At 42.4% G+C, this 26816-nt stretch overlaps 1 protein-coding gene across 2 annotated transcripts in view; it reads left to right on the plus strand.

The window, feature by feature from the left end:
* LOC137381372 (endothelial cell-selective adhesion molecule-like) overlaps window positions 1-26816 on the plus strand; it is a 147656-nt gene that overhangs the window by 77126 nt on the left and 43714 nt on the right. For both annotated transcript variants that reach the window (XR_010977158.1, XM_068053856.1), the window contains exon 2: window positions 24850-24995. Coding sequence is in view for 1 of the 2 variants with exons in the window: in XM_068053856.1 (XP_067909957.1) it covers window positions 24850-24995 (146 nt within the window). In the remaining variant the exon portion in view is untranslated. The remainder of the gene's footprint in view (window positions 1-24849; window positions 24996-26816) is intronic.

The following is a 26816-nucleotide window of genomic DNA, read 5'->3' on the forward strand; positions in this document are numbered from 1 at the left end:
TTTTCGGACTGGAGGAAGGTATATAGTGGGGTCCCCAGGAGTTGGTGTTAGGTTCCCTGCTTTTCTTGATCGACATTAATGACCTCGACTTGAGTATATAGAGCACAATTTCAAAATTTGCGTGACAATGTTGAAAATGCTGGTCCCTTTAATTAACCAGGACTTAATTCAGAGTTAAGTCAGGGCGGCACAGTGGCGCAGTGGTTAGCTAAAATCAAAAAAAATCATTAAAAAATCTTGAGAGCAGGTGATGCTTTCCCCAGTCAGGGAGTTACTTCTGAACAGGGAGTTCGTCCAGAAGGGACGAGTACTAACTGGTATTTGTACGGATCTGTGGATTGAGAATAAAACAGTTGTGGATCAGAGACTGCTGCTTCCTGATTTTGGTGAATGGATATTTGCCAACTGAACAACACAAAACTTGGAACTATTGTGAACTGTGTGCAGGATAGTGATATACTTCAAAAGGACATAGACAGGCTGGTGGAATGGGTGGACAAGACACAGATGGAATTTAATGCAGAGAAGTGTGAATTTTATTTAGAGATACAGCACTGAAACAGGCCCTTTGGCCCACTGAGTCTGTGCTGACCAACAGCCACCCATTTATACTAACCCTACAGTAATCCCATATTCCCTATCACCTCCCTACACTAGGGCCAATTTACCTATCACCTGCAAGTCTTTGGATGTGGGAAACCGGAGCACCCGGCGAAAACCCACGCAGACACAGGGAGAACTTGCAAACTCCGCACAGGCAGTACCCAGAATCGAACCCGGGTCCCTGGAGCTGTGAGGCTGCGGTGCTAACCACTGCGCCGCCCTAATGAAGTGATTCATTTTGGGAGGAAGAATTTCAAGAGGCAATATAAATGAAAGGACACAATTTTAAAAGGGGTGCAAGAGAAGAGGGACCTGGGGGTATGTGTGCACAGATCATTGAAGGTTGCAGGGCAGGTTGAGAAAGCAGTTAATAAAGCGTATGGGATCCTGGGCTTTATAAAAAGGGGCATAGAGTACAAAAACAAAGGAGTTATGATGAACCTGTATAAAACACTGGTTCGGCCTCAAGTGGAGTATTGTGTCCAGTTCTGGGCACTACACTTTAGAAAGGATGTGAAGGCGTTAGAGAGGGTGCAGAAAAATTCTTGAGAATGATTCCAGGGATAAAGAACTTCAGCTATGAGGATAGGTTGGAGAAGCTGGGGCTGTTCTCCTCAGAGAAGATTAAGAGGAGATTTGATAGAGGTGTTCAAAATGAAGAGGGGTTCAGACAGAGTAGACCGGGATAAACTGTTCTCATTGGCGGAAGGATCGAGAATCAGAGGACACTGATTTAAGGGGATTGGTGAAAGAAGCAACAGTGACATGCGGAAAAACATTTTTATACAGCGAGTGTTCAGGATCTGGAATACACTGCCTAAGAGTATGATGAAGGCAGATTCAATCGTGGCTTTGAAATGGAAATTGGATAATTATCCAAAGAGAGAAAATTTGCAGGGCTACAGGGAAAAGGTGTATGAGTGGGACTAGGTGAATTGCTCTCGCAGGGAGCTGGCACTGACACGCCAGACTGAATGTCCTCCATCTGTACTGCAACCATGCTATGATTCTGTGTGCTCAAGGGAGATGTCTGAGGGGGGAACGTTATGCTGGTGGCGGGGATCTCGATGTCGGGGGGAAAACCAATGCCGAGATCCCTGCATCCCCTCTTCTACAGAAGGACCCTCCACCATCCAACCTAGCTTTATGCTGACCTGCCTCCAAACTTGCTGCGGGGAGAGCATAAAATTCCACCCTGAGGATCAAAGACCACTTATAGTCTTTAAAGCTGTGATTGCTGTGTAAAATGAGAACTCCCTCAGCACAACCCCACAGAGCAGGTGCAATGTTGGTGGTTTCCCCATGGCTTCCCCCTTCTCTCCCTATCTCTGTAATCAGTTCCAGCCCTACAACCCTTGGATCTCTGCAATCCTCCAATCCTAGCCACTCGTCAATCTCAATTTTAATCACTCCACCATTGGTGTTCCTATCTTCAATTGCCTGGTCCCTAGGCTCTGGAATTTCCTCCTTAAACCTCCCACTTCTCTGTATCCCTCTCCTCCTTTAAAACGCTACTTAAAACTAACTGCTATCCTTTTATGTGGTTCAGTGCCAAATTTTGTTTGATAATGGTTCTGTGAAACTCCTTGGGATATTTTACTATATTAAAGTTGTTGTTGTACCACAAGAAGAGTAATCCAACCTATCAGCACCCCGAATAAAGTCGGGTAGTGCCTGTGTATTGTGCTCTAACTCTTAGGCCAAGGCCAATAAAGCATCCTGAGCATGTCTCAGCACTGTAGCAGAATGCACAGGTACAATAATACATGAGTTAATGTACACTGTTACGAGTACTGTTTAGGCAAAGTGCATAGCAAATTGCCATCAAGTATGAAACTCTAAAAAGATAAATCTTTTATTTAAGGAAAAAGGGGCAGGGAGGGGGAACATTGCATTAAACTGTGTGTGGAACTCCTCTTGAGATATCTTGATGTTCAGCTCTAATTGTGAGCTGTGGGCAGTATTTCCTGCTCATGTCAGTGGAAAGGAACTTTACCATTTCATGTTGGCGGATTTCGACACAAGGGGCTGAATTTTATGTCGCAGTCGCTGATCAAAAAAAAAATGGTGGCCTGCACACTCAGGCTTTACTTGGTGAATCCACTGTGATATTAAACGCGGCAGCTCATTTACATGGCTGGGGTGGACCGCCCTCCCTCGCGACCCCGTTCCCTCCCCCACCAATGACATGGACGGGGCGGGTGGTCTGTCCCTGGCAACAGCATACGGCACCATTGCGCAGGCGCCAATGCCATTTTTACAGGGCTTCAAGCCGATGCATTTCATTTGAATTTTTAAAGAAATAGTCACTTGGAATTTATTCAAACAAATTAAATAAACGTTTCAAGCCACTGTCCCACCGCCCCACCCCCCCCAACTGACCAAGCAATCTATTCCTTAGCCTATCTCCACCACCACCCCCCCCCCCCCCCCCCCAAAATACTTACCTTGTGCACCTGATCTTCCCTCTCCCAAAGTTCGCAAACTTGAATCTTTAACCCTTCCACAACCCCCTTGGCCAATGAAATTAGTTTTACTCAGCTTCCCCCCCCCCCCGCCAATCCCGCACTGAAAAACTGACCTGCTCCCCTCTCCCCACCAGTGTTCCACCTTACATTAATCCATGGAGATCCAATGGCGCGGGAGTGCCAGCCGTCTGCTCCAAAATGGCAATGGAGCTGACGGCAGGAGCGGGTAAGTATTTAATTCAGTAATTTGCATTTTTTAAATATGTAAATTTGGCTCCCGTCGCCAAGTGGCACGGGGGTGCTGTCATGAGGCCTCGCTTCCGGTGACAATATAGGGCCGGGCCTTCCTGGTGTCGAGGCCTGTAGTGGGCCTCTCCTGGAGGCAATCTCTGGGCCCCGCCATCCCTCGCCATGACCCCCAATGTTGGGGGTCTGTAAATTCCAGCCCAAGATATCTGTTCCCAGGCTTGGTAACCTTTGGAGTTCGGTAACATGTCAGTGAATGCTATTTCCTGTCAATCATTTTTTTTTTTGCTTTTCGAGTCCTTATCCCACCATCACTACAAACCACTGACTCAAGTTTGGCTGTGGCTTTACAGGAACAGTGGTGATCTGTTCCATCACCTAAGTGGTCATTTCCAAGCAGGCAAGCCAAGACACTGAATTCATTCAGTTTGTTCATTCATATAGTCTGATCACTGCTGACCTCAATCTTCTCCTCACTCAATATCTGTCTAGACTGTACAATAGCACAGAAAGAGTGTTGTCTGTTGTAATTTCCTATCTGGATCGGATATAGATTATCTAGATTGCCTGTATTTACACATAATTAAAATGATTAAATGTTGTTTAAAATCAAATCTGAAACCTAATTGAATATGGTTCTGGCCAAGTGATAGCTCAGATCGCTTGTCCATTACCCTACCTTTTACCCCACCATTGAGAACTGTGCTTTCAGTTGTCTAGGTCTGTAGGCCCTGAAAAGTTGGTCAATTAACGCTTTATACCCAGCATGCTCTAAGGCAGCTAAAGATAAGCACAGAACTTGCTGAAGTAAGCTATCAGACACGTCAAAGCTTGTGGTTAGAGATATGTGACCGTTAGACTACAGTGTTAAACAAGAATAGATAAAGGAGGAACAGATATAGGGGAACGAATGGTGGTTATTGTAAACAACTTCTGTCCAGGTAGCTAAATGGCTAATGCTTGCCAAAGATGAGATAATGCTTGAAGATTTGTTCAAAACAAGGTCATGTGAGTCATGGGTTGAGCAAGGAGCCTTCAAAGAATATATAAGGGTTAACACTTGAGGGTATTCTCGGCGAGAACCTGGGAACAACTCTCGAAGGCAGGACCATGAGTCTGGAGGCTCAGTGATCAACCGTGACAAGAGACTGATCACCTCTGTGTTGACGGGTAGTATCTTGTACAAGGAGTGAGACTTGTACTTATTTGGTGTCTAAGTAAAACTGTTGTAAGCATTTGTATGCTTTAAGTGATTTTAATACTAATAAAGTGAAGTTACATGAGACTTTGGTTTTAGTGTATTTTTGTCCGTCACGTCAGTTGATAACCTACAGAGATAAAGGGTAAACAGGTTGCACTTGCTGCAACGCCATCCCTAAACTCCTTTGCTTCTCCACTTCCCTCCTCTGTTTTAAGATCGTCCTTAAAACCCACCTCTTCAACCAAGTGTTTGGCCACCCAATCTGATTTCTCTGCCTTTTGGTTTAGTGTCCATTTTCTGTGTCTCTGTGAAGTGCTTTGCGACATTTATTTATCTTAATAAGGGTGCTATATAAATGCAAGTTGTTGTTATTCACTGGCTCGGTCAGCTAATTTTCCAATCTTACTGCTTATGGGCTTCAAAACTTAACTATTTTAGTGTCTCTAAATACTGTAAGAACTGGTGACCTGATGGAAATGCATTTCACTCACCAATAGATCTGTTTATTTTTTAGCCATTTCTCCTGCTATGCTAGGAGTTGCGGGCAAGTGTGATTATAGTAACCTGCACAGTCTATCCAGGCTGAAAGAAATATTGGACTAATCCCAATGTAAATTCAAGTGTTTACTTACTTGATTCTCTGGCATTTACTCAACGTCATTTATAGTTTTACTCCAATTTTCTCGAGTCCTGAAGTGCTGACTAAGACTAGTATGCAGTTCTTTAGTGGTAGCCCAATGGCCATGCTTTCTCTGTGAGCCTGACAGTGTCACCAGCCATGGGTTGGAGAACGTGCATCATGCCTGAACTCACTCATGTCCATTTTCTCAGTCCAGTGGATTGTAATTGGGAATCAGAAGTCTGACTCCTATCTCTTCTCTACCATCACCATAGACGAGATCAGCTAATTTGGTACCTTGGTCTTCCTGGTCTGTCTTGATCAACTGCAAACTCTGCAGCACCTTTATCAACTGACCCCTTATGGAAGCTGGTCCAAATTTAAACTATTTTATTAAAAAGATCTCACTTTTATGTGCACAATGTCCCCTTTTTTATGCCCAAGCAGGCACCTGTGTAAGCTGTTCCAGGATTCTGCCTGTGACAACTGGGAAAATAATACATTTATATTGTGCCTTTCATGACCTCAGGACATCCCAAAGCATTTTACAGCCAATGAAGTACTTCTGTACTGTTGTAATATAGGAAGCGTGGCAGACAATTTATGCACCGTAAACTCCCAGAAATAGCAACATTATGATGACTAGATAATCTGTTTTAGTGATGCTGGTTGTGGGATAAATATTGGCCGGGACACCGAAAATGACCATCAGAAAGCACATGGGAGAATTCAACATTATTTGTTGTACTTCCTCTTTTGATCCAACAATATCTTCAAGGATCAGATGTATATGACTTAACGCCCTCCATTAGTCCACTAAAGGTTGTAACTTATTGTGTGGTTATCTATGGTATGGACTTACAGCCTGTGCTATTTACCACAGCAAATTGGTGCCTCAACATGTCAGTTCATTGTTTTGTTCAACTCCTAAATGATTTTCTGAAAAGCAATGCTTGAGAAAAGAGCAGGATCTTTCAGAATAATTATTATAACCTTAAATAAACTGTAAGTGGACAGTGAGTTTCCTGCAGTTGCTATTTCTCCATTCTCTAAATTTCTGCTTAGCTCATTCCTGGCGACATTTCCCTCTTTATAGCAATTGAATCGTAGTTTCCAACATCCTGTCATTAAAGAGCAAATATTTATCATCATTATCAATCAGGAAATCCCTTTCATTTACATCAGGTTAAGTATCATCAGACAGGGTGGTTCTGGTCTTGAAAATTATCTGGGAAGCTGAAAGCAGTTGGAACATGTTGTTTCGCACCACGGTGCACTAACCTCGTCTCTCTCCGCTCGAAGACAGACCAGCACAAGAGCAGAGAAGTCTCGGGAGTTGACCATAATGCAGAGATTCTATGGCAGAATCTGGCTTGCTAGCTTGCTATTCAGTGTTTATTTAATCTGCAGAGAGTTTACTTGAACTGTGATCTCTCCACTTCACGCAATGCAAGTCGCTGGTGCCAAGAGCCTGAGCAGTTTGCTGTTGCTGGATCCTGAGTGCCTGTCGATTCTGGTGATCTGTGACATACGGAAAAGATTTTCATTTACGAATCAGACAAGCTATTTCTCTATTCTGTACCCACTGTATTGATGGCTGATGGTTCAGACTAAAACCCATTTCATCCAGGTTGCATTTAAAAACGTTTGCACACTAGGCTTACAGTGCGTACATTAACCATTTTGTTTCATAATTTATTTTCCCCTGCATCGAATCATATTACAGCATACTTGGATTCCATTATTTCCTTCAATTTACACCCTGCCCCTTACCCCTTCCCTTGAGTTGTACAGTTCCTCAGGCTGTCACAGCAGGCCTCTGCAACTTCTCTCTTAGACCTGTTCAGATGAGACATCAAACAGAGGCCCTGATTGTCTGTTGCAGTGACTCAGGGGGATTTTAAAAGCCTGTGACAGTATTTGAGGAACAGCAGGAACGTCTCCTGGTGCCCTGACCACCATCCCACTCTCAATCAATGCCCCCAAGAAACACTTGCATTTATATTGCGCCTTTCACAACCTCAGTGTCCCTATGCAGTTTGTAACTACTGAAGTGTTTTTGAAGCCTGTTCACTGTTGTACCGCAGGACACGCAGCAGCCAATTTGCAAACAGCAAGCTCCCACAAACAACAATGTGATAATGACCAGATAATATATTTTTTAAACATGATGGATGTGAGGGATAAATGTTGGTCAGAACACCTAAAGAAATCATCTGCTCTTCAATAGTTCCCTGGGATCTTTATTTATTGCATTGCGTTTGTGTGACCTTGCTGTATGTAAAATGGCTGCCACATTTGCCAATATAACAGTCATTATACCCATTCTTTGAAATTTTTGAGGGATACGATGAGGCACTATATAAAAGCATTTTTTTTTCTTTGTTTCTCCATGTGAGGCTAAATAGTGAGTGTCAGTAGCTGTTTACAGTGGGGAAACCGGCTCGTCGGATTATTGCCAGTTGTACAGAGCATCCACGCATACACAGTACCTGCAGTTGTGGCTGGACAGTGATCAAAGGTAGCAACTCTGGCTATTGAAGAGTAGAACAAGAGCTAATAATGTTTAAAATTGCACACAACATTGCAACTTCGAAGAAGAGCTTTTTTAAAAATAATATATGGCAGTGTGTTATCACGCTTTGTTATGGGGACAGAGTAATGTTTCTAAATGTATTATTTATGAACATACTAGACTTTTTACAGGCTTTCAAATGATAGCTAATATATGTGACAGATGCGTCTTGTGTTTTATTTAGGAGCTGAGAGCAGAGTATGGGGAGGGACAAGGGGTCAGGGGAATGATTATACCTCCCAACGCTGATTCCAATTGGCAAACCTGACTAAACAGAATATTCATTCCATCTTTAAACCACACACTGACCGTCAGATAGCTTTGACAGCCTTTATAACCCTTCATATTTCGTTTCCTTGCTTGTCGAGAGGCGCATTTTGTTTGTGACTTTCCCCTCCTACAATTTATTTTCTACAATTTATTTATACATTCACTGCTATCACCCTAGTTCTCCATCTGTCGGCATATCTTTTCCAGTGACTACTGGGCTGTGGGCTGATCTGGGAGTTAAAAAGCTTGTGTCAGTACAAGTTACCATGAAGCTGTCAGATTATTGTTTCAACCCAACTGGGTCACTAATGCCCTTTACAACTGGCCTATATGTGACTCCTCTCCCAAAACAAAGTGGTTCACCCACAACTACCCTCATGAGTGGCCCAGCATGCCCCTCCGTTCTATCAGCAGGCAATAACTGCTGACTTTATCATATCTCGAGAACAGATTAAATGAAATTTTAAGTTTAAAATTTACTGAGTTTTATTAAAAACTGCAATAGATAGGTAGTCAAAATATGTTTTTACAAAAATAGCTACCGTTAGTGTGTCAGTGCTTTATGAAGTTTGACATGTTGATTTGGAAGAGCCAGTGTCGATCCCTACTCTTGGTTATCTTTTTTGGGATTGGGGAGAGTGCTACAGAGTAATGAGGCTAATAATGGGGGGGGGGGGGGTGGGGGGTGGGGAAGAGAGAATGGAGGGGGGGTGGTTGTGGGAAGAGAAACAAGCCAGGTGTACTGCCGTCCAGGAATACTTTGCAGATGTGCGTGTGGGCTGAAGAGACGACTGGGCTCGGTTGTGATTTCCATCACTTGAATGTTTCCCCTCTGCCTTTTAGGTGGGGTGCAGAGTCTATGGGCAAGATTTTCATGGGCCTATGGAGGTGAGCGGGTATGTAATTTTGCACCTCCAGCTGGTATGCCAGTTTTCTGGCACCATAATGTCCCCGAGCCATTTTCTTGGAGGCCAGATCGGAGTTGGAATGGCTACCTGCCAATTAAGGCCAATTATCAAAGGTTGCCCCCCACTCCCCCAAACTTCAACATTGGAAGCACAGCAGCTGCCTGGAGGCCTCCTCCCAATGGCAAACCAGCACTCCATGCAGCCTTTGAGGGCCCCCCCCCCCACCCCGCTGCCTACCTGGCTACAACTGCAGCCACAGGCCGCCATATGATGAGAGGGTTCCCCTCAACAATGGTGGTCCGGCAGCTGTGGCCATTTTTTAACTCAAGATTTAAAGTTGCTGAGAGGGCACCTTAATCTTACCTGCAATGGCAGGCTGCAGCTCTTTCCGTGCAGGAGAGCCTCCTATTGGCCCTCCAGCTTCAAGAGCCCACCTGCCATTCTTAAATGGATGAAGAGCATGTCCTCTGACCACTAATTGGCCAATTCAGCCAAAGTCACCGTACGGGGTCGGGATCCCAATTTGACCCTGATGTCAGGGGGTCTCTGACCCAAAATGCAAAATCCTACCCTATATAGTGTGATGGACAGGCATTTAAGTAGTGTGGGGCATGCTGACTGGACCAAAAGGTCTTTTTCTTTTGTCCTAGTTCATTTGTCATGCCAACCAGAACTGTCCACTTCTAGGTCTGATCTGACCCAATGGAAAGTTCTGGCAAGACATCTTCTTATTTATGCCCAGCTAAGTATTTGTTTATTGCTGGCCCACATTGATATAGGTCAATAAACACATGTGTGCCAAGTCAAACTGTGCCTTGCTTTGTGTGGCTGAGCTGATATCCAGACTTTGAGATGATGGAATTAAAACGTTAATTTTCAGTGTTAAAATAAATAGGAGGTTAGTACAGCGAGGAAGGGGCTGTGCCAAACATGAAAGCATTTTTGAACAAATATGTTTGTTCCTCCAAACGTGCTTCACAATATGTGTTTGTAATATTGGAAGTTGAGGCAAACGTACAAGCTGATGTAATACAGCTACTGGGGAATCTCAGAGGGTTAAACAGGAAACTGGGTCCTTTCATTTGGGAGAAGTTTTCTCAGAAGATTTTGTCTGTCTTTGAGCTAAAGGTCAGGGCCTGTGTTTGTGGCGTGGGAAATGAACAACACATGCTAGACCCAATCAATGGCCCCATATCCTGACATTGTCCTGCAGGGATGATCTCTTCTTCATGCAAGCAGCTGCTGGAGCATCTGAATAGAGAAAATAGAGGAGGAATGGTGTGATCCTTCTGAGCCTGGCTATACTGTAGCAGGAGGCACTTGTTCTCTGCTTTGGCGAGCACATTTTTCAGCCTACTTCCCGACTGGCTGCCATCTTAGCACTCCACCTGTACTTACTGATTATCCCGGTGAACCTCCCATTCTGTTGCTTACCTCTGATCTTCAGGTGCGTGTTGCACCTTTCCGAATTTTGAGTAGATGGCCTGGAAGTTTCTAGAATAGAAAATGGTTGTGCCAGTTTTATTTTAAATAGCAGTCCCTTTTATCCCCATTCCATGCTTGATGACAAGGAGACCGTGGTTTTTTAACGTTCTTGTGTTTTTCAATGAATTTTTATCAGCAAGGCAACATCAGAATTCAATGCCATGATCCCAGAACCTGTTTCCTCTCCTCCCCCAGGCTTGCTCTGAATTTAGACTTTGACAGTGACGGGCCTACCAACAGGCCATGGTGCTCTCTCATTTGCATTTTCCTATAAAACATTTTCCAAATGTTCCTTGTATGTTGATGTCATCTTGTGTAGACATACTCGAAGAATCTTAATGAAATTGTTGACTGGTGGGGTGGGGGATGGGTACCTGGATACTTCTCTTTATGTGATAAAAGGTTGAATTGTAAAGAGACTGAACTAGTCCGCCCTTCTAAAATGGCCGCATGCATGTATATGTGCCGATTGCATTTTACTGTGTGGAGGTAGGATTTTAGATCAAAACTGAGATTTCACCCTCTAGCTACAGACATCATCTTCAAGAGGGAGGGAAGAAAATAGAAGGGGCACACCACTCTTTCATGTTGATTCAGTAGCCTGTTACAGAGCTACACGATGGGGCTTGTTGTTCCCTGTTTATTGGTGAAAGGACAGTTTAAATAATAGAGATTCAAATGAAGGGAGAAAAGGAAAAGTAAATAGGAGATGATTTCCCACATACTGTAACCCATCAAAACCCCAAGGACTTTTAAAGGTCTACTAACAAAACTAAGTGAGGAAAATCATCTTACTTCCGATGGCGCAGTGGTAAATGATGTGAACCCCACAGACCGAGTAGATTCCAGGTTTGATCTACGGTCTCTGTTGAGTTGGCTAATCTCAGATGGTACAGTACCAGAGGGTGCTACAATTATCCCACTGGTTTAGAAAGGAGGAACATTAGCTGGGGGTCCTGCTACTGATCACTATCCAGTGACCTTTGCTGGAAAAGCAAGGTGAGAACAAGGCTGGCTGTGGAGTTCCTCCCAAAGCCAGATAGTCTGACACTTACTCGTGAGGGTCACACAGCAAAGCTGGTCATTTGAGAGCAATGATGGAACTGTGGCTCACCATGAGACACCACCTTCAGTGGAGGAGTGAGGAGTTTCACAAAAACTTCAAGCTGGTCAGTAGAAGGCTGCATTGTAAATGTTTACACTGGACCAGGGAATGAATGATAGTTGTAAGTGTCAGGTTGACCCATTTGGAGCACTCTTGCCTCTGAGTCAGAAGGCTTTGGGTACGGGCCCCGTTCCTGGATTTGAACATGATCTAGTTATCATTCCAGTGCACCAGTGAAGGAGTGCTGCATTGTCAGAATACCATCTTTCAAATGAAATGTTGAACCTGAGGGCCTGGCTGCCAAGCATGGCCTGAGCCTGTGATGAGGTGCTATATCCTTTCTGTTGAAAAGATGTTCCCTGTGTGTCCCTGTGTTTCAGTAATTTAATAGGTGATATGTTGTGGAACTGAGCCATAACAACTGGGAAAGTCCCCAGTTGCACGACAGTGAGTTAGCTGATCTCAGCAAAGGCCCCAGTTGAGATAGTGCAGTTGGCTTCGCACATTAAGGGATAGCCTCACGTGAGTAAGGAAATTGAGATTGGTTGATACCCAGATGACCAAAATTTTTTTTTTTAGCAATACAAACTGAAACCAGAGTTCCCTGCTGGAAAGTGCAAATTTGGTTGAATATGTAGTTGGCGTTGACTTTAACTCCTGGTTCATGGTTGCATAGTCTGCCGGTGCTCTAACTGCACTTCAGTATTTGGGCAGAATACTGAAGAACTTGTTGGTACTTGTGGAACCACACCCCAGCATCTTAACTCTATATTCAGGATGGGGAGGTGGGGCAGGGTGGGATAGTGGGGAGGAAGAAAACTAGTAAAGCAAAATGGTTTTACCAGAGCAGGGTGTTCTAAACTCAACTCATCCTGGAAATGGGCCAACATTGTTAAAAGGCTTGTTTAAATAGCAGGGTCAGACTCTGTACTTGATGCCATGCTTCTTATTGCCATGGAAATTAGATACAGAAATGTGACTTCTTTATATGGTATCCTGAGACAATCTGTTTTACAAATGTCAGGGTTTAGACAGGTGATGCAGTTCTCTCTCTGGCGAGAGGAAGGGGCAGCTTGTTGACAGAGTATTCAGTTCTTTGCCATGGAGTAGCATGTCATATGTTATGCTTCTGATTTCTACTCAACTGTTTATCTCCTACACTGCATCAAAGAGTTACTCCTATAAGTGAGCCCTTGCTCTCCACAAGCCAGACTGTTTCGTTATGCAAGCAATATCTGGTAATACAAATCCAGGGATTGTACAGCAACCTTTGTTGTTGTGGTTAGATGACTGCATAGGTCATGACCTGTGTAATGATGCCCCTTTCCATTAACCTCAAAGTGGCACAATAACGATTCTTTCAGACGATGACTTCAGATTCTAAAAAATGGTGCAGGTTGTCCAATTATAACCAATAAGTAAAACAATACAGCAGGTTACAATGAGGAGAATTTTCAACTCCACTGAAAATCAGGTGGGGTAAACCAATATATAAAATGGTTCTGACTTGTAAAATATCTCAATGAGCTTTGCAGATAAAACATTCATGTAGGAGTAGAATTCTGTTTGTTTACTTGAATGAAAACCATGGATCTTGTCTGTAACAACTTTTGTGTTTCAAGATGAATAACTGCCTGTGGCAATAGCCAAAGTATTTCCGTTTCCAATACCGATGTAGTCCAGAATCAAGACTGAAGTTCCCTATTTGTCACAGTGAGTTCTAGTTGGTGGTTCCTCCATGTGCTGAATTCCCTATCTCAGTCTTGTCGCTATAGGAACTGAGGAACAGAGATTTAGAGAAAACGAACGAAATTATCTATAGCAACTCTTTTGCACCTGCTAGCCTCAGCTAAGAGCGTATCCACAAAAATTTGGAAGCGGGTCCTTTGCCCCTTTATACACAGGAAGTCTGTGATGCTGGCTAAAGAAAATGAATAAAAATGTACATATATTTTGAGGAGGAAGGGTCCAAACATCCTCTTCTCCAGAATGTGATCTTTTCATAAAGAGCCTTTGTAATATTTCACCCAGTGGGTTTATATGACGACATGTAGCTTTCGTAGAACCTCACAGCGTAGAGGGAGACAATTCAGACCTTCATGCCTGTGCTAGCTGTCTGAAGGAGCTAGCTGTAATATTATTTGTTCTTTTGATATGTGACCTATTGTGAGACTAGAAATGCAGCAAAACCTGGACAATATCCAGGCTTGGGCTGATAAGTGGCCAGTAACATTTCGCCACACAAGTGCCAGGCAATGGCCATCTCCAACAAGAGAGAATCTAACCATCTCCCCTTGACATTCAATGGCATTACCATCGCTGAATCCCCCACTATCAACATCCTAGGGGCTACCATTGACCAGAAACTGAACTGGAGTAGCCATGTAAATACCGTGGCTACAAGAGCAGGTCAGAGGATAGGAATCCTGCGGCGAGTAACTCACCTCCTGACTCCCCAAAGCCTGTCCATCTACAAGGCACAAGTCAGGAGTGTAATGGAATACTCTCCACTTGCCTGGATGGGTGCAGCTCCAACAACACTCAAGAAGCTCGACACCATCCAGGACAAAGCAGCCCGCTTGATTGCACACCATTCACAAACATTCACTCCCTCCACCACCGACGCACAGTGGCGGCAGTATGTACCATCTACAAGATGCAATGCACCAAGGCTCCTTAGACAGCACCTTCCAAACCCGCGACTTCTACCACCTCGAAGAACAAGAGCAGCAGATGCATGGGAACACCACCACCTGCAAGTTCCCATCCAAGTAACACACCATCCTGACTTGGAACTATATCGCCGTTCCTTCACTGTCGCTGGGTCAAAATCCTGGAACTCCCTTTCTAACAGCACTGTGGGTGTACCTACCTCACATGGACTGCAGCGGTTCAAGAAGACAGCTCACCACCACCTTCTCAAGGGCAATTAGGGATGGGCAATAAATGCTGGCATAGCCAGCAACGCCCACATCCCATGAATGAATAAAAGAAACTCAAAGGACTACAAATAATATCCAAAGAAAACGTGGGTTTTTATACTAACTTAACTGGAACATATATATAGATAAGCTACCACAGGAGCCACATCTAAACACATCTCACTGTGTCGTGTTGTACCCAACCGCTCCCTGGTCATGTGTGACACAACACCACTTCCTCAGGTGACCTTCACTTATGGCTTCTTAAGGTGGTCTGCTCTTAAGGTGGTCCCACAGCACTAGCCACTTGGTCCCAATCTGTTGCTCTTTCCCTGGAGTCATGCAACTTTATTCCTTTTCAACTATATATCAATTCCCTTTTGAAAGTTACCATTGAATCTTTTTCCACAATCCTTTTAGGCAGTGCAGTCCAGATCATCATAACTCGCTGCATCATAAAATTCTTCCAATTCATCCCCCGATACTTTTTCTTGGAATCTTCGACCTGTACACTGTAGCTTCTGACATTCCTGCTGGTGGGAACAGTTTCTCCTTATTTAGTCTTCTCAAAACCCCTCATAATCTAAGTTTGGAGAATGATCACAAAGACTGAATTTGAATACAACACAGAAAAATGCAGAAATTAGCATTAGGACTGTGAAATGCAGACTTACATCCTTGAAAAGAAATTATCCTCCACTTTGTACAGCATTGTGCTGACAATCAAGGGCTTTTTGCAAGGAGCCTGTACAACACTGCCCCCTGCTGTGCCACTGGAGATTGACAGTGCTCTAACTGAGTGCCTCTGAGCTTTACTGGTCGGAAGAGTTTCAATTGCTGGTAATCAAAGCCCAGCAGGGTTTGGTATACCACTGTTGGGGAGTGAGATGAGGTGGAGACTTTCTTTATTTTGTCAAACAAATGTCTTATTGCTGATGCTGTGCATATTGATGACAAACTGTGCTGTGGCATATGAAGCCTCAGGGAGCTGCACTTTTATAGGTTTAAAGATTTGTCTGTTGTATTAACACGGTTTTTCAATCTAGAGCTGTTTGTCCAAATTATAGCATGAGAACCTTCCAACCTAGCCCAAAAGCCCAGCCATCAGTCCTATTTATGCCTGTAATACTGCTTTGCGGGTTTGTCCTTTTAAATTTTATAGGCCTTGGTGTTTAGAAAGGGCTGTTCGTGATGCGACTGCCTCATTGATGAATGAAAGTAAATGAAGGCATCAAGTACGTTCCTATCAACAACTTAAATGTAAGGAAATTAAAAGGCCTTCTGTAGGCAGCTGCCTAAAATGCTGAAAAAAGATATCCTGATCCCATATGGGTTGAGATGTTTTTTAAGCATACTTGGTCTGTGTAATTGACCTGCATTGGGCCCATTTTACACCTGTAAAATGGGCTCATCAAGGTCCATTTCCTACCCCAATAACTTTGAAATGAGGAGGAGAAAGATGCAAACCCTTGCAATTACTAAACAGAGGTTGTGTACAAAAGAGCATCTTTGTCGAAGTAATTGTCTGAACAGAGCAAAACGTCAAGAGCAGGCCTTGGTGTGAATCCCAGATAGCAACCTGTATGATAGAGATTAAAAGAGTAGGTTAGCAGTGCTTTGTGCAAAGCCTCACTTCACTGAGAACTGAAACCATTCCAAATCAATAAATAAATACTTCTGCTTCATATTTAAGAGCCTAAATGACATTCTGTTTAAGGATGCATTCAATGAAACTGATCTGGTTAAAAAGAAGAGATTTAATTTAAACTGAAGTATTTTTCTATCTTTGTAATTTAATCCCTTTCAGATGATGTTTAATATCTTTAAGCCACATATAGGCAGAATGTGCTTAGTAACATCTAATTTTAGAATTTGAAGAATCCCATCATTACACTGCTGTATACATTTGAATCCCCAAATTCCTGAACTACATTTTTTATTAAATCTTTCTTTAATATTTGTAATAAATTTATTTTTATGGTAAATATGGATAATACAAGAAATCTTGCTGCAGTCATAAATTGTATTTTTTGATGTTGAAAATAAAATTGTATTCAGTACTCCATGAGAAGGGAAAGCTTTGTAGGACTGATAGTAATAAATTAATGTTTAATACATTTGAATGACGCTGCTTTGTGCATTACTTTAGTGGAAGTGTTAACCCACTTAAAATGAATCGTTTAACACCTGCACTAAAGCAATGTAAGCAGGAATGTTGTGGGAATGTAATAGGACTTAGCGATAGTCTTTTCTAAGCTAATATAAATTGTATTAACAGCCCTGATCTTCCTCTCCAGTGATGTTAACATCCAGGAGATTGATTTGAATTCATGGTAGTGGTCAGACCTCCCTCCTAGAGTTCACTGAGCACCTTTTAAGATAGTTGAGTTTGGAGGTGAGCCTGCAGATCTATTTAGCTGCAAATCTGCATAAAATATATCTGGGTAGAATTTCCACTCATTTCCACTGGTTACATCAGCACAATCCAGGCATAATTGGTCGAACCAGTGCGACACACGATTTTTTAGGCTAGTTGAAGATTCAGTTTGCCCAGCTCCAGTTCCTTCTACAAACTGGCCATGCCTCCAGGTCGAAATTACGAGATTCTACCTATGGTGCTGGTTCTAGGATGCTCTTCAAATTGGTCTTATTTTCTTCGGCACACAGTTACTGGTTGACATGTTTTTAAAAATTTTCAAATCAAAAATTAATTATTAAGAAACTGACTAGTTTGCACCAGTGTAAGTAGTAAATGGTTCAGTATCATTTTATGAAACACTTTTTCTGCGATTTTTAAAATCAGCTTACTCACAGGCAGAGGACTGGACACCCGTATTTAGAATGCTTTTTGCTGAAAAATCCATTTTCAGCTGTATGAATAAAAATTCTTAAATACATTAAGGAATACTTTTTAATGTTAAGGAAGAAAAAAGAAAAATTGTGTTACGCACCCCAATTGTGCTGGGTCATCAGAGATTTTATGCTCATAATTGTGCAAATTTATTTTAGCGGAAACGTCATCTGTATCTAACCAAAGTAATTTCAAGTGCATTTTGGGCGCAATGTACCCCATATTCTCACCATTCCCATCATACCTTAGACATTACAAATTTGATTAAAGTAACAAATCAAAACTGAACAAATTTGAAGTATACTGGGACCTCGCTACAACATGGTCTGCTATGGCATGGAACTCGATGTAATGCAGGTCCATCCATGCACCCCAAAAATTTCATGTAAATTTATAATTTCAGAACGTATTTCAGAACATTGCTGAAATATAAATGCTCCAGAAATGATTTAGAACCAGCCAATGAGATGGCACCTCGTGACTACTTAAGGCACCAGTTTCCTCTGTATAAATACTGGTCAGACTTGCACTGATAACTATACAACGATCAACACAAAATCATGTGTACTGAATCACGAAAGAAAAAATCTTACACCATCGCCCAGAAGCTGAAAATCATTGCCCATATTGAGGAAGACACTACACAAGCATCTGCTTTGCGAAGAATGGGGATCGCTGAATCAGCACTTTGTGGGCAGCTTAAAGATGAAGAGAAGTTGAGAAGGGTGTCGATGGAGATGAATGAAGGTGGCCAAGCAAGACAGAAAGCCCAAAATACCAACAACACACCTCTCAACAAGGACAGAAACACATGGTTCACCCAGCAGGGAACCGAGGGCGTACCCGTATCCAGTCCTTTTATTCAAGCTCAGGCTAAGAGGTTTCTCCACCAAATGAATGGAAATACCACAGTCGAGTTTGGAGTCAGCAGTGGATGGTTAGCAAGAGTCAAGAACCGGCATGGCATTCGCAAGTTACTATAAGAGGAGAACAATGGTCCACAGACAAGCTAGCTTCAACATCATTTCCCTCTGAATTAAAGAAGTAGGAGGACACAGCGAAGAACAAGTCTACAACTGCAACAAGATGGCCCTGTAGTACAAAGTGTTACCAGCGAAGACATTAGTGACAAAAAAACAGCACCAACCAAACATCTGGATTTAAGTAGATAAAAACAAGGTTGATCGTCCTCCTTTGCTGCATCAAAACTGGTCTAGGCAAGCTGGCTCTGCTCATCACCAGAAAATTCGCCAAACCACACTGCTTCCATCATCTAAACCTAAAATCACTACCATACCAATATTCAAGTCGTGCCAAAGCCTGGATGATTGCATCAATTTGCGAAGACTGGTTCCACCATGAATTCGTACCAAATATCAGAAAACATCTCGAGCAGAACAAACTACCAAAGAAGGCCATCATGCTGCTTGACAACTGCCCTGCACACCCCCCCCCAAGAGAACCTGATGACACGAGATGGGAACATCAGATGCGTCTACCGAGAAACACCTTCAAAAGTTCAACCCTTGACCAAGGCGTCATATCAGCCTTCAAACAAAACTACAGAAGAGAACTGATCAAGAAAGTGGTGGATAGTAAGGAGGAAATGACAACTTACCTGAAGAAACCCAACATGAAAGAGGGAATCTACATATACGGCCGTGCCTGGCAAGAAGAGATAATCAACTATATCGAAAACTCCTGGGGACATGCCCTAGGTGCTGCATTTGAGATGGAAACCAACAGCAAGACATGGAGGATTTCGAAGGCTTCACTGAAGAAATACTTGAAAACAAGAAGTGAGTTGTGGACTCTGATGGATTCAGTGTCCATGATGTAAACAACGCCAGACCCATCCTTGGAACCGAATTAGATACTGACGATATCAATACGTGGCTGAATATCGACACCCAAGAAATTACCAACGAGACGTGGACGGGTGATCAAGTGTTAGCCAGACCCAAACCCTGAAGACGTCCAGCAAGTTGAAGATGATGATGAGGATGAGGTTTGCTGAGACTGAGCTACTGCCATCATCCCAGTCATCCATGACCAAAAAGAATTGCTGAGATGGTTGGGAGCCAACGAAAAATCAACTGCTGCAAGTGGGCACAACTTCAGAACATTATTCATCTCGCAAAGGCATAGGCGAGGAGTAATTATGAACAGTTTAAAATGACTGATTTATTCAACACAGGTCCATCCGTTCAATAATGACCGATTGTACACGTATATTCACATATCTGTACTTGAATATTAACGTGTGTTACCAGAAGAAATAAAATGTAATTTATTTCAATTGATTGTCTTCATTTTGTTTTATTTGGCTGTTAGCTTGGGACTTTTGAAAGGACCTTGTTATAATGTGGTCTCGTGACGTGGACTCCATGGACCGCATTGCAGCGGACTCACAGTGTATGGCAAAGGAAAAACAAAGCCAATTATTTCCTGTCAGTTTTTCTGCTCCGATTATGTGACCTCTCTGTAAAGGAAAGAAGTTGAGCAGCTGCTAATCTAGAGAAACCTTCAACATCAATTAGCCCATAATTAACCTTGGGAATGTGCCTATTTAACACACTTTCTTAGAGAAGCATCTGAGGAGTCTGTTTAAAGGGATAGGCCATATTAGGACCTAAACATCATGCCAAGCTCCAGACTGCTGATGAGCAATGCCACGGGAGATCGCCAGTGCTTCCAAATTTCAGGCACAGTAAAATTACCTTTTAAAAATGGTTAGAAGTTCAGAAATGGTTCTCGGCCCCATAATATATTGTGTTCAATCACTTGAGTAAAACATTCAGGTGTTCCGAATATCTACACTTGCCTACCCCTTTCTGATGCAGTTAGTAAATAGAGTTAGGAGTAATTTGAGATGATAACTCCCTTTTATTCCTGCTGGGCAGAATTGTGATTTGTTTACAGGGAATCTCATTGTGTGTTAGACATCATGTAGACCACTTAACAAGAATCCAGTGATTTTCAAATTTCTGGGTGGTGGAATGCCTCCCACAGTCCTTTGTCCTAACATCCAAAAGATGGTGTCAGCTATTCAAAGGAAAACCATGCTTTGATTTCCAGAAATAACGTTTACATAAACAGCTACAAGAAGTGTAGAATTTTCAAGGTGTTGTGCTTGCACTGAATGGTCTAACTGACCCCAGACAGAGCAAAATAATAAATAGAGAGCTATGCTTGGGGATACTTTTTGCCCTCATTGCCTGGTTGGTAATCTGGTGGATAGAATTACATGCCCATTGTGGAACTAGATCAGTTCTCATTCCATTGAAATCCATGTTTGACTATGATAATTAGGATTAGATTTTGGATTGGTGAACACTGGACTTTATAGGCATCTGCAGAATACCTAGATCCATCCTGTCATGTTGCTCTCAATGGTCAACAGTTACTTTGCATGTTTTGTTAAAGCATTCCAGTGGCTGTATTCCATGGTGCCAGCTGTAGCTTTATATGGTGTAGACATGAGAATGCAATTCAGGCCAACTGTTTGCTTGAGCTCCTTTTGTGCTGCATTGTTCTACCTCTCCAGTATTTCAGTGCAGATCCTGGGCATGTGATAAGCAGGTTGCTGAAACAACAGTGAGCTGCTTGTTGATGTCCAGTAAATACAAATCTCCATTGCCTTTTGCTTTCTCTTTTAAGTGCATGCATCGAACTGTTAAATTTTATTGAAAAATTGGATTAATGGATTCAATCGGGCTTTAAAACTGTAGTGTGAAGAGAATTAAGGGTCAAGGGTTAAGGCAGCAAAGAGCTGTATCATTGCTTAGATTCCACCTTCATCGAAATGCCTATAAAATTACACCTTGGGCCATAGCTCAGTTGTCATTTATACATTTACATATTGCTGCTCATGTTGAAGCACTTTGTACAATTACTTACTGGAGTGCACTGACTCTTGTTATGAAGGCAAATGGGTCAGCCATTCTGTAGCATCAACTTCACACAGGTAAACAAACAATTCAGTAGTCTGTTTTTGGTGATCTTTGATGAGAAAAGGCACTGACTGGGAAAACTCCCTGTTCAGGTGGTATTTCCAAAAGTTAAGACAGACGAGGGGAGGAATTCTAGTTTTAAACATTATGCTGTCCTAACTCTGTATTTATAATCCTGTCTAATGTTCTTGGTTCATTTTTGATAGTTGTGGTGGAATGACCTTAAGGGGACCACCTTAAGAAGCTGTAAATGAAGGTCACCGGAGGAAGTGATATTGCGTCACACATGACCAGGGAGTTATGGGTGTAGCCCGACAGAGTGAGATGTGTTTAGATGTGCTTGTGCAATAGCTGTGTGTATATATAGATGTTCTAATTTAAGTTATAATAAAAACCCATGCATTCTTTGGATATTACTTGGAGTCCTTTGAATCTTACAATTGTTCACATACCAAAAGAACAAGTAATATTACAGTAGTGTTTTCAAACAATCATTGCTAGATCCAGATCTACCTCTTTGTGGATGTTGATCAGTATAATATAGTGTCTGCAGAAAAGTTGCAGTTCAATTGCAAAGTTTCAAAAACATTATCAGACTGGCTAAGCCCAAGCAGTAACTTGAAATTGCCACAGCCACACTTAAAACTAGTTCTGAAGGAAACAACATTAAAGTACATGGGGAGGCTAGTTTATTAAAATGTTCCCGAAGTTTTTATTGGAAAGAATTATGGCTCAAATATCCAAACGATAAGGATTCAGTTCTTTTACATCTAAATAATCTTTTCTAATCCAAGCACCAAAGTAAAGACATACCTTCTATCTGTCAATGACAGTGACATTCGTACTGCTTTATAATCCTTCCTGATCAAACAAATGGGAGTTGTTTCCTTAACTCTTATTCTGAGGAGATACAGGAACTGTTGTAATTTTTATGGGTTTTTGCCAACATGAGTGGATTTCACATCTGCTATTCTCTTTCTATTCTCTTATATTGAATGGTAAATCTCCATGATAAATTTTCTTTTTGCACCTGGTATCAGCATTAACCATACCCAAATCAGCCAGAATATGTATCCGACACAGGCTAAATGTACTATTACCAGCCTATCCATATGGTCTTTTCACGTAGCACAGATGATGCATCACACAATTGTGGGCAAAAAAACAACTTGCATTGATATAGCACCTTTTAAGTATTGGAGAACCTCCCAGGGCTCTCTATCGAGGTGCAAGGAGCACTGGGGAGGGGGAACAATGAATTCTGATTCAACAGAAGACCTATTAAGAAGGGTAATCAAAAGCTGAGTCAAAGCGATGGATATTAGTTGGGGTTTTAAAGGAAGAGAGGGAGCTGGACAGCCACTGAGATTAAGAGAAGAATTTCCAGAGACTGGGGCCTAGGCGGCTGGTGGCTCAGCTGTCAGTGGGTGGGGCAAAAGGTTGAGGAGATGTACAAGAGTTGGAGGGAAGAAGAGTTGTAGGATTGTAAGGCTGGAGGAGGTTACAGGGATAGGAAAGGACCATGTCATGGAGGACTTTCTACACAATTTAAACTTGAGGCAGTGGGTGACCAGGAGCAAGTGCAGATCAGCATAGACAGGGATGACGGGCAACTGGGATTTGATGTATATTACGATATGGTCAGCAGAGTTTTGGATGAGCTCATGGCTATGGAGGGTAGAGGATAGAGCAGCAGCGGTAGTCTTATGCAGTAGATTTATGTCCAGTACAAATTGGGTTTTGACTCCCTAAACTCAAACCACGTAGAACTCTATAAAGTACTGATTTGTGTATCATCATTTTTACAAACCCGTCTAATGCATTGAATTAATTAGATTGTTTCCTGTCTAATTATTTTCATAGTCTAATACCATTTGATCTTTTGATCTCTCTCTCTCTCTCTCTCCAAACTTCTTTGTCACAGCGTGGCCTGTACTATACACCACACTGAACCATCAAAAATAGCACTCTTTTAGGTCCAGATGAAGAGCTGAGGCATGTAACACAGGAGAGAAGCTGAGGTAGATTGGAAAGTAATGATTAAGTGGAAGCTTCAGTTTTAAAATCCTGTAGAATTCAGTCCTTGAAAAAGAAAGACTTGCATATATTTAGCATCCTTCACAGCCTCAGGGCATCCCAAAGCACTTTTCAACCAATGAAGTATCTTTAAAGTATGGTCACTCTTGTAATGTAGGAAACGTGGCAGCCCATTTATTTATTTATTTATTTAGAGATACAGCACTGAAACAGGCCCTTCGGCCCACTGAGTCCATGCTGACCATCAACCACCCATTTATACTAATCCTACATTAATCCCATATTCCTACCACATCCCCACCTTCCCTCAATTCCCCTACCACCTACCTACACTAGGGGCAATTTACAACGGCCAATTTACCTATCAACCGGCATGTCTTTGGCTGTGGGAGGAAACCGGATGCACAGCAGGATCCCACAGACTGCAATACAGTAACGATGAGGTCATTTGTTGTTGTTTGAGGGGTAAATATTGGCCAGCACATGGGGGAGAACTCCACTATTCTTCATAGTTTCAACACACAGAGGGTGCAGGCAGAAGTATAACACCCAGTACAAAAGAATGAGAGGGATATTTGAAGCAACATTGATTGCATTGATGAAATAGAGACACGAGAAAGGTTGCGATGGAGCAAAAAGGTTGCAAACTACTCTGTACTGCACCGTGTGTTGAATCAGCCTGAGGCTGACCTCTGGAACTCCAGATGAAAGCTGACAACTTCCGTTTGTAAAATAAATAATGCAGTTTGTCAACTCATTGTTCTGTTCTTTCTGTTTCTGAACAACGCCTGAATAAATGAACTGTACTAATTCTGTGCAGGGATAATGTTGTAGGAGAGACCCTACTCATTTCAGTGGAGGCTGCCTAATTAACTGCACTAAATTGCATAGTGTTTGCCATTAGGAGCATTATGTAATTCAGTGGAACTATCCTGGCACAAATAAAACATATTTCAGCAGTAAGTAGCTATAAAGCAGTTTCCGCTGTGGCTTTTGCTTTCTCCTTGATCAGCTGTTTTGTTTAATCTGCCCTCTCGATTTCCAAGTAGGGGTGTGTTTTGATCCTACATTTTAAATTATTTATTCTCTAACAATCTCAAATGTCTCATTTTTGTATTCATTAGGGTAAGAGATTGAGGGGGATAAGTCATGGAAATAAACACATTCTACTTTTAGCGCCTACCATCACCATCAAGCATTCCCATGTCCGATACGGCATAATTTGGAGGCAGAATAATCTCCCTCTGCACTGCCCCAGGGCAGCAACAGCATAGTTTAGGTACAGAGTAGAGCTCCCATTACACTCTCACATGAAGTACATGAAGGTCAGCTGTATTGTGGCTTTGGTACAGAATAATGTTTCTGCAGATTCGTTTCAAATTTCACCTGCCTGAAGTGCAAGCCATGTCCTCTAGTTCTATTGCTCAGTACCCTTGGGCCAGTGAGGTTCTGGTTCCTGATGTCAACCAATTGGCTGCTGAGTCCAATTGTAGCGCCTTAGCTGGAATCATTAAAATGCAACACAGTCAATCCTTCAGTGTTCCTGCCTCAGTTGTATATTAACCTAACATTTTATTCATATTTTAACGTTTCTGTTGCAAATATAGAATCAGCAAGACCATCTCTGGAGATGCCAAAAACACAGCTGGTCTCTCTTGGCAATACAGTTGTCCTGACTAGTCGGCTTCCCAGAAACCTGGCACACTTAACACCTTTCACCGTGATTTGGAACAAAGAGAACGAGGGAGAGGTGGTAAGTTAATGGCATAGCAGCAATAAGGTTTTAGTGTTTACACTGACGTGGCTTAATTCCATTTGAATTTGATTCAGTTTGAAGTTATTGAATGGCACAGTGCCCAATTTCCTGGGCTGTACAGTTATGGGAAGCTGATTCAAGTTTCTAATCTAGGTTTTGCTGTTGAAGGGTGACACTAAGTGGAGACTAAAGGGCACTCGAATGGTATGGGATGGCAAATCTGTGCCCAGATCTCACCAAACCACTCTCTCATACTGCCTTGTGGCCCATTTCAGAATGGCAATAACTGAAAACTTTAAGCTGGTTGCTTACTTATCCTCTCGGTTGGGAAGAGAAGCATATGCCAGAAATATGATAGAGGGAAGGGCCATTTAGTACGACAAGCAGTTTTATATTCCATTCCAGTCATGTGGTGAAAGGGTTTTATTGCGCAAGACTCCGTGGGCGGCACAGTGGCGCAGTGGTTAGCACCGCAGCCTCACAGCTCCAGCGACCCGGGTTCAATTCCGGGTACTGCCTGTGTGGAGTTTGCAAGTTCTCCCTGTGTCTGCGTGGGTTTCCTCCGGGTGCTCCGGTTTCCTCCCACATGCCAAAGACTTGCAGGTTGATAGGTAAATTGGCCATTAGCAATTGCCCCTAGTGTAGGTCAGTGGTAGGGAAATAGGTGGGGATGTGGTAGGAATATGGGATTAGTGTAGCATTAGTATAAATGGGTGGTTGATGGTCGGCACAGACTCGGTGGGCCGAAGGGCCTGTTTCAGTGCTGTATCTCTAAAACTAAAAAAAACTAAAACATTTCAAGTGGAAGCGGTAGAAATATAACTAACTTATTGGGAGCAAGAAAGCAGACCTGAAAGCTATCTTTGGCTGGGAGTATGTAAATAATGCATTCAAATAACTTTCATGTTAAGTCAAAGATAATTAAGCTTTGCCTGTAAAAAAACCTATTTCAATGCTATCTGCAATTTCTTCAAATTGTACACTTTGTGTTGAAAAAGTGCTTCCCAATTTTACTTCTGAACGGTCTAGCTCTAATTTTAAGTTATGTCTCTTGTTCTTGATTTTCCCACAAAAAGAAATGCTTTCTGTGTACCTACCCTATCGAATCCTTTTAACATTTCAATCAGATCACCCCCTTAGGTTCTATACTCAAAGGAACACACGGCAAGATTATGCAACCTGTCCTCATAATTTAGTCTTCTAACCCTCAGTAGAATCCTGGTAAATCTGTGCTGCGCCCCCGCCAAGGTCAATATACCCTTCCTGAAGTGAGGTGCACAAAACTGAACACCGTATTCCAGTTGGATTCTGACCCAGGCTTTATACTACTGAAGCATAAATTCTTCCCTATTGCAATCCAGCCTCTTAGAGGTAAAGGTCAACATTTGATTCACCTTTTGTAATTTTTTTTGTCCCTGCCTATTGGCTTTTAATGATTTGTGTACTTGACTCCCAAATCTCTTGGCTCCTCTACAATCCCTAGTTTCTCTCCATATAGAAAAGACTCAGACTAATTTTTCTTGAGTCCAAAGTGGCTAACTGCACAGTTGCTCATTCACAACTTCATATGCTGTTGTTTTGCTCACTTACTTAATCTGTCTTTGCCCCTTTGCCATTTTCTGCTCCCATCTGCACTATTTACTGAGTACTGCAATACTAAGTATTATTTATTTTTATTTTTTATTTAGAGATACAGCACTGAAACAGGCCCTTCGGCCCACCGAGTCTGTGCCGACCAAGAACCACCCATTTATACTAACCCTACAGTAATCCCATATTCCCTACCACCTTCCTACACTAGGGGCAATTTACAACGGC

Source organism: Heterodontus francisci, chromosome 22 (genome assembly GCF_036365525.1).
Source record: "Heterodontus francisci isolate sHetFra1 chromosome 22, sHetFra1.hap1, whole genome shotgun sequence".
Lineage (NCBI taxonomy): Eukaryota > Metazoa > Chordata > Chondrichthyes > Heterodontiformes > Heterodontidae > Heterodontus > Heterodontus francisci.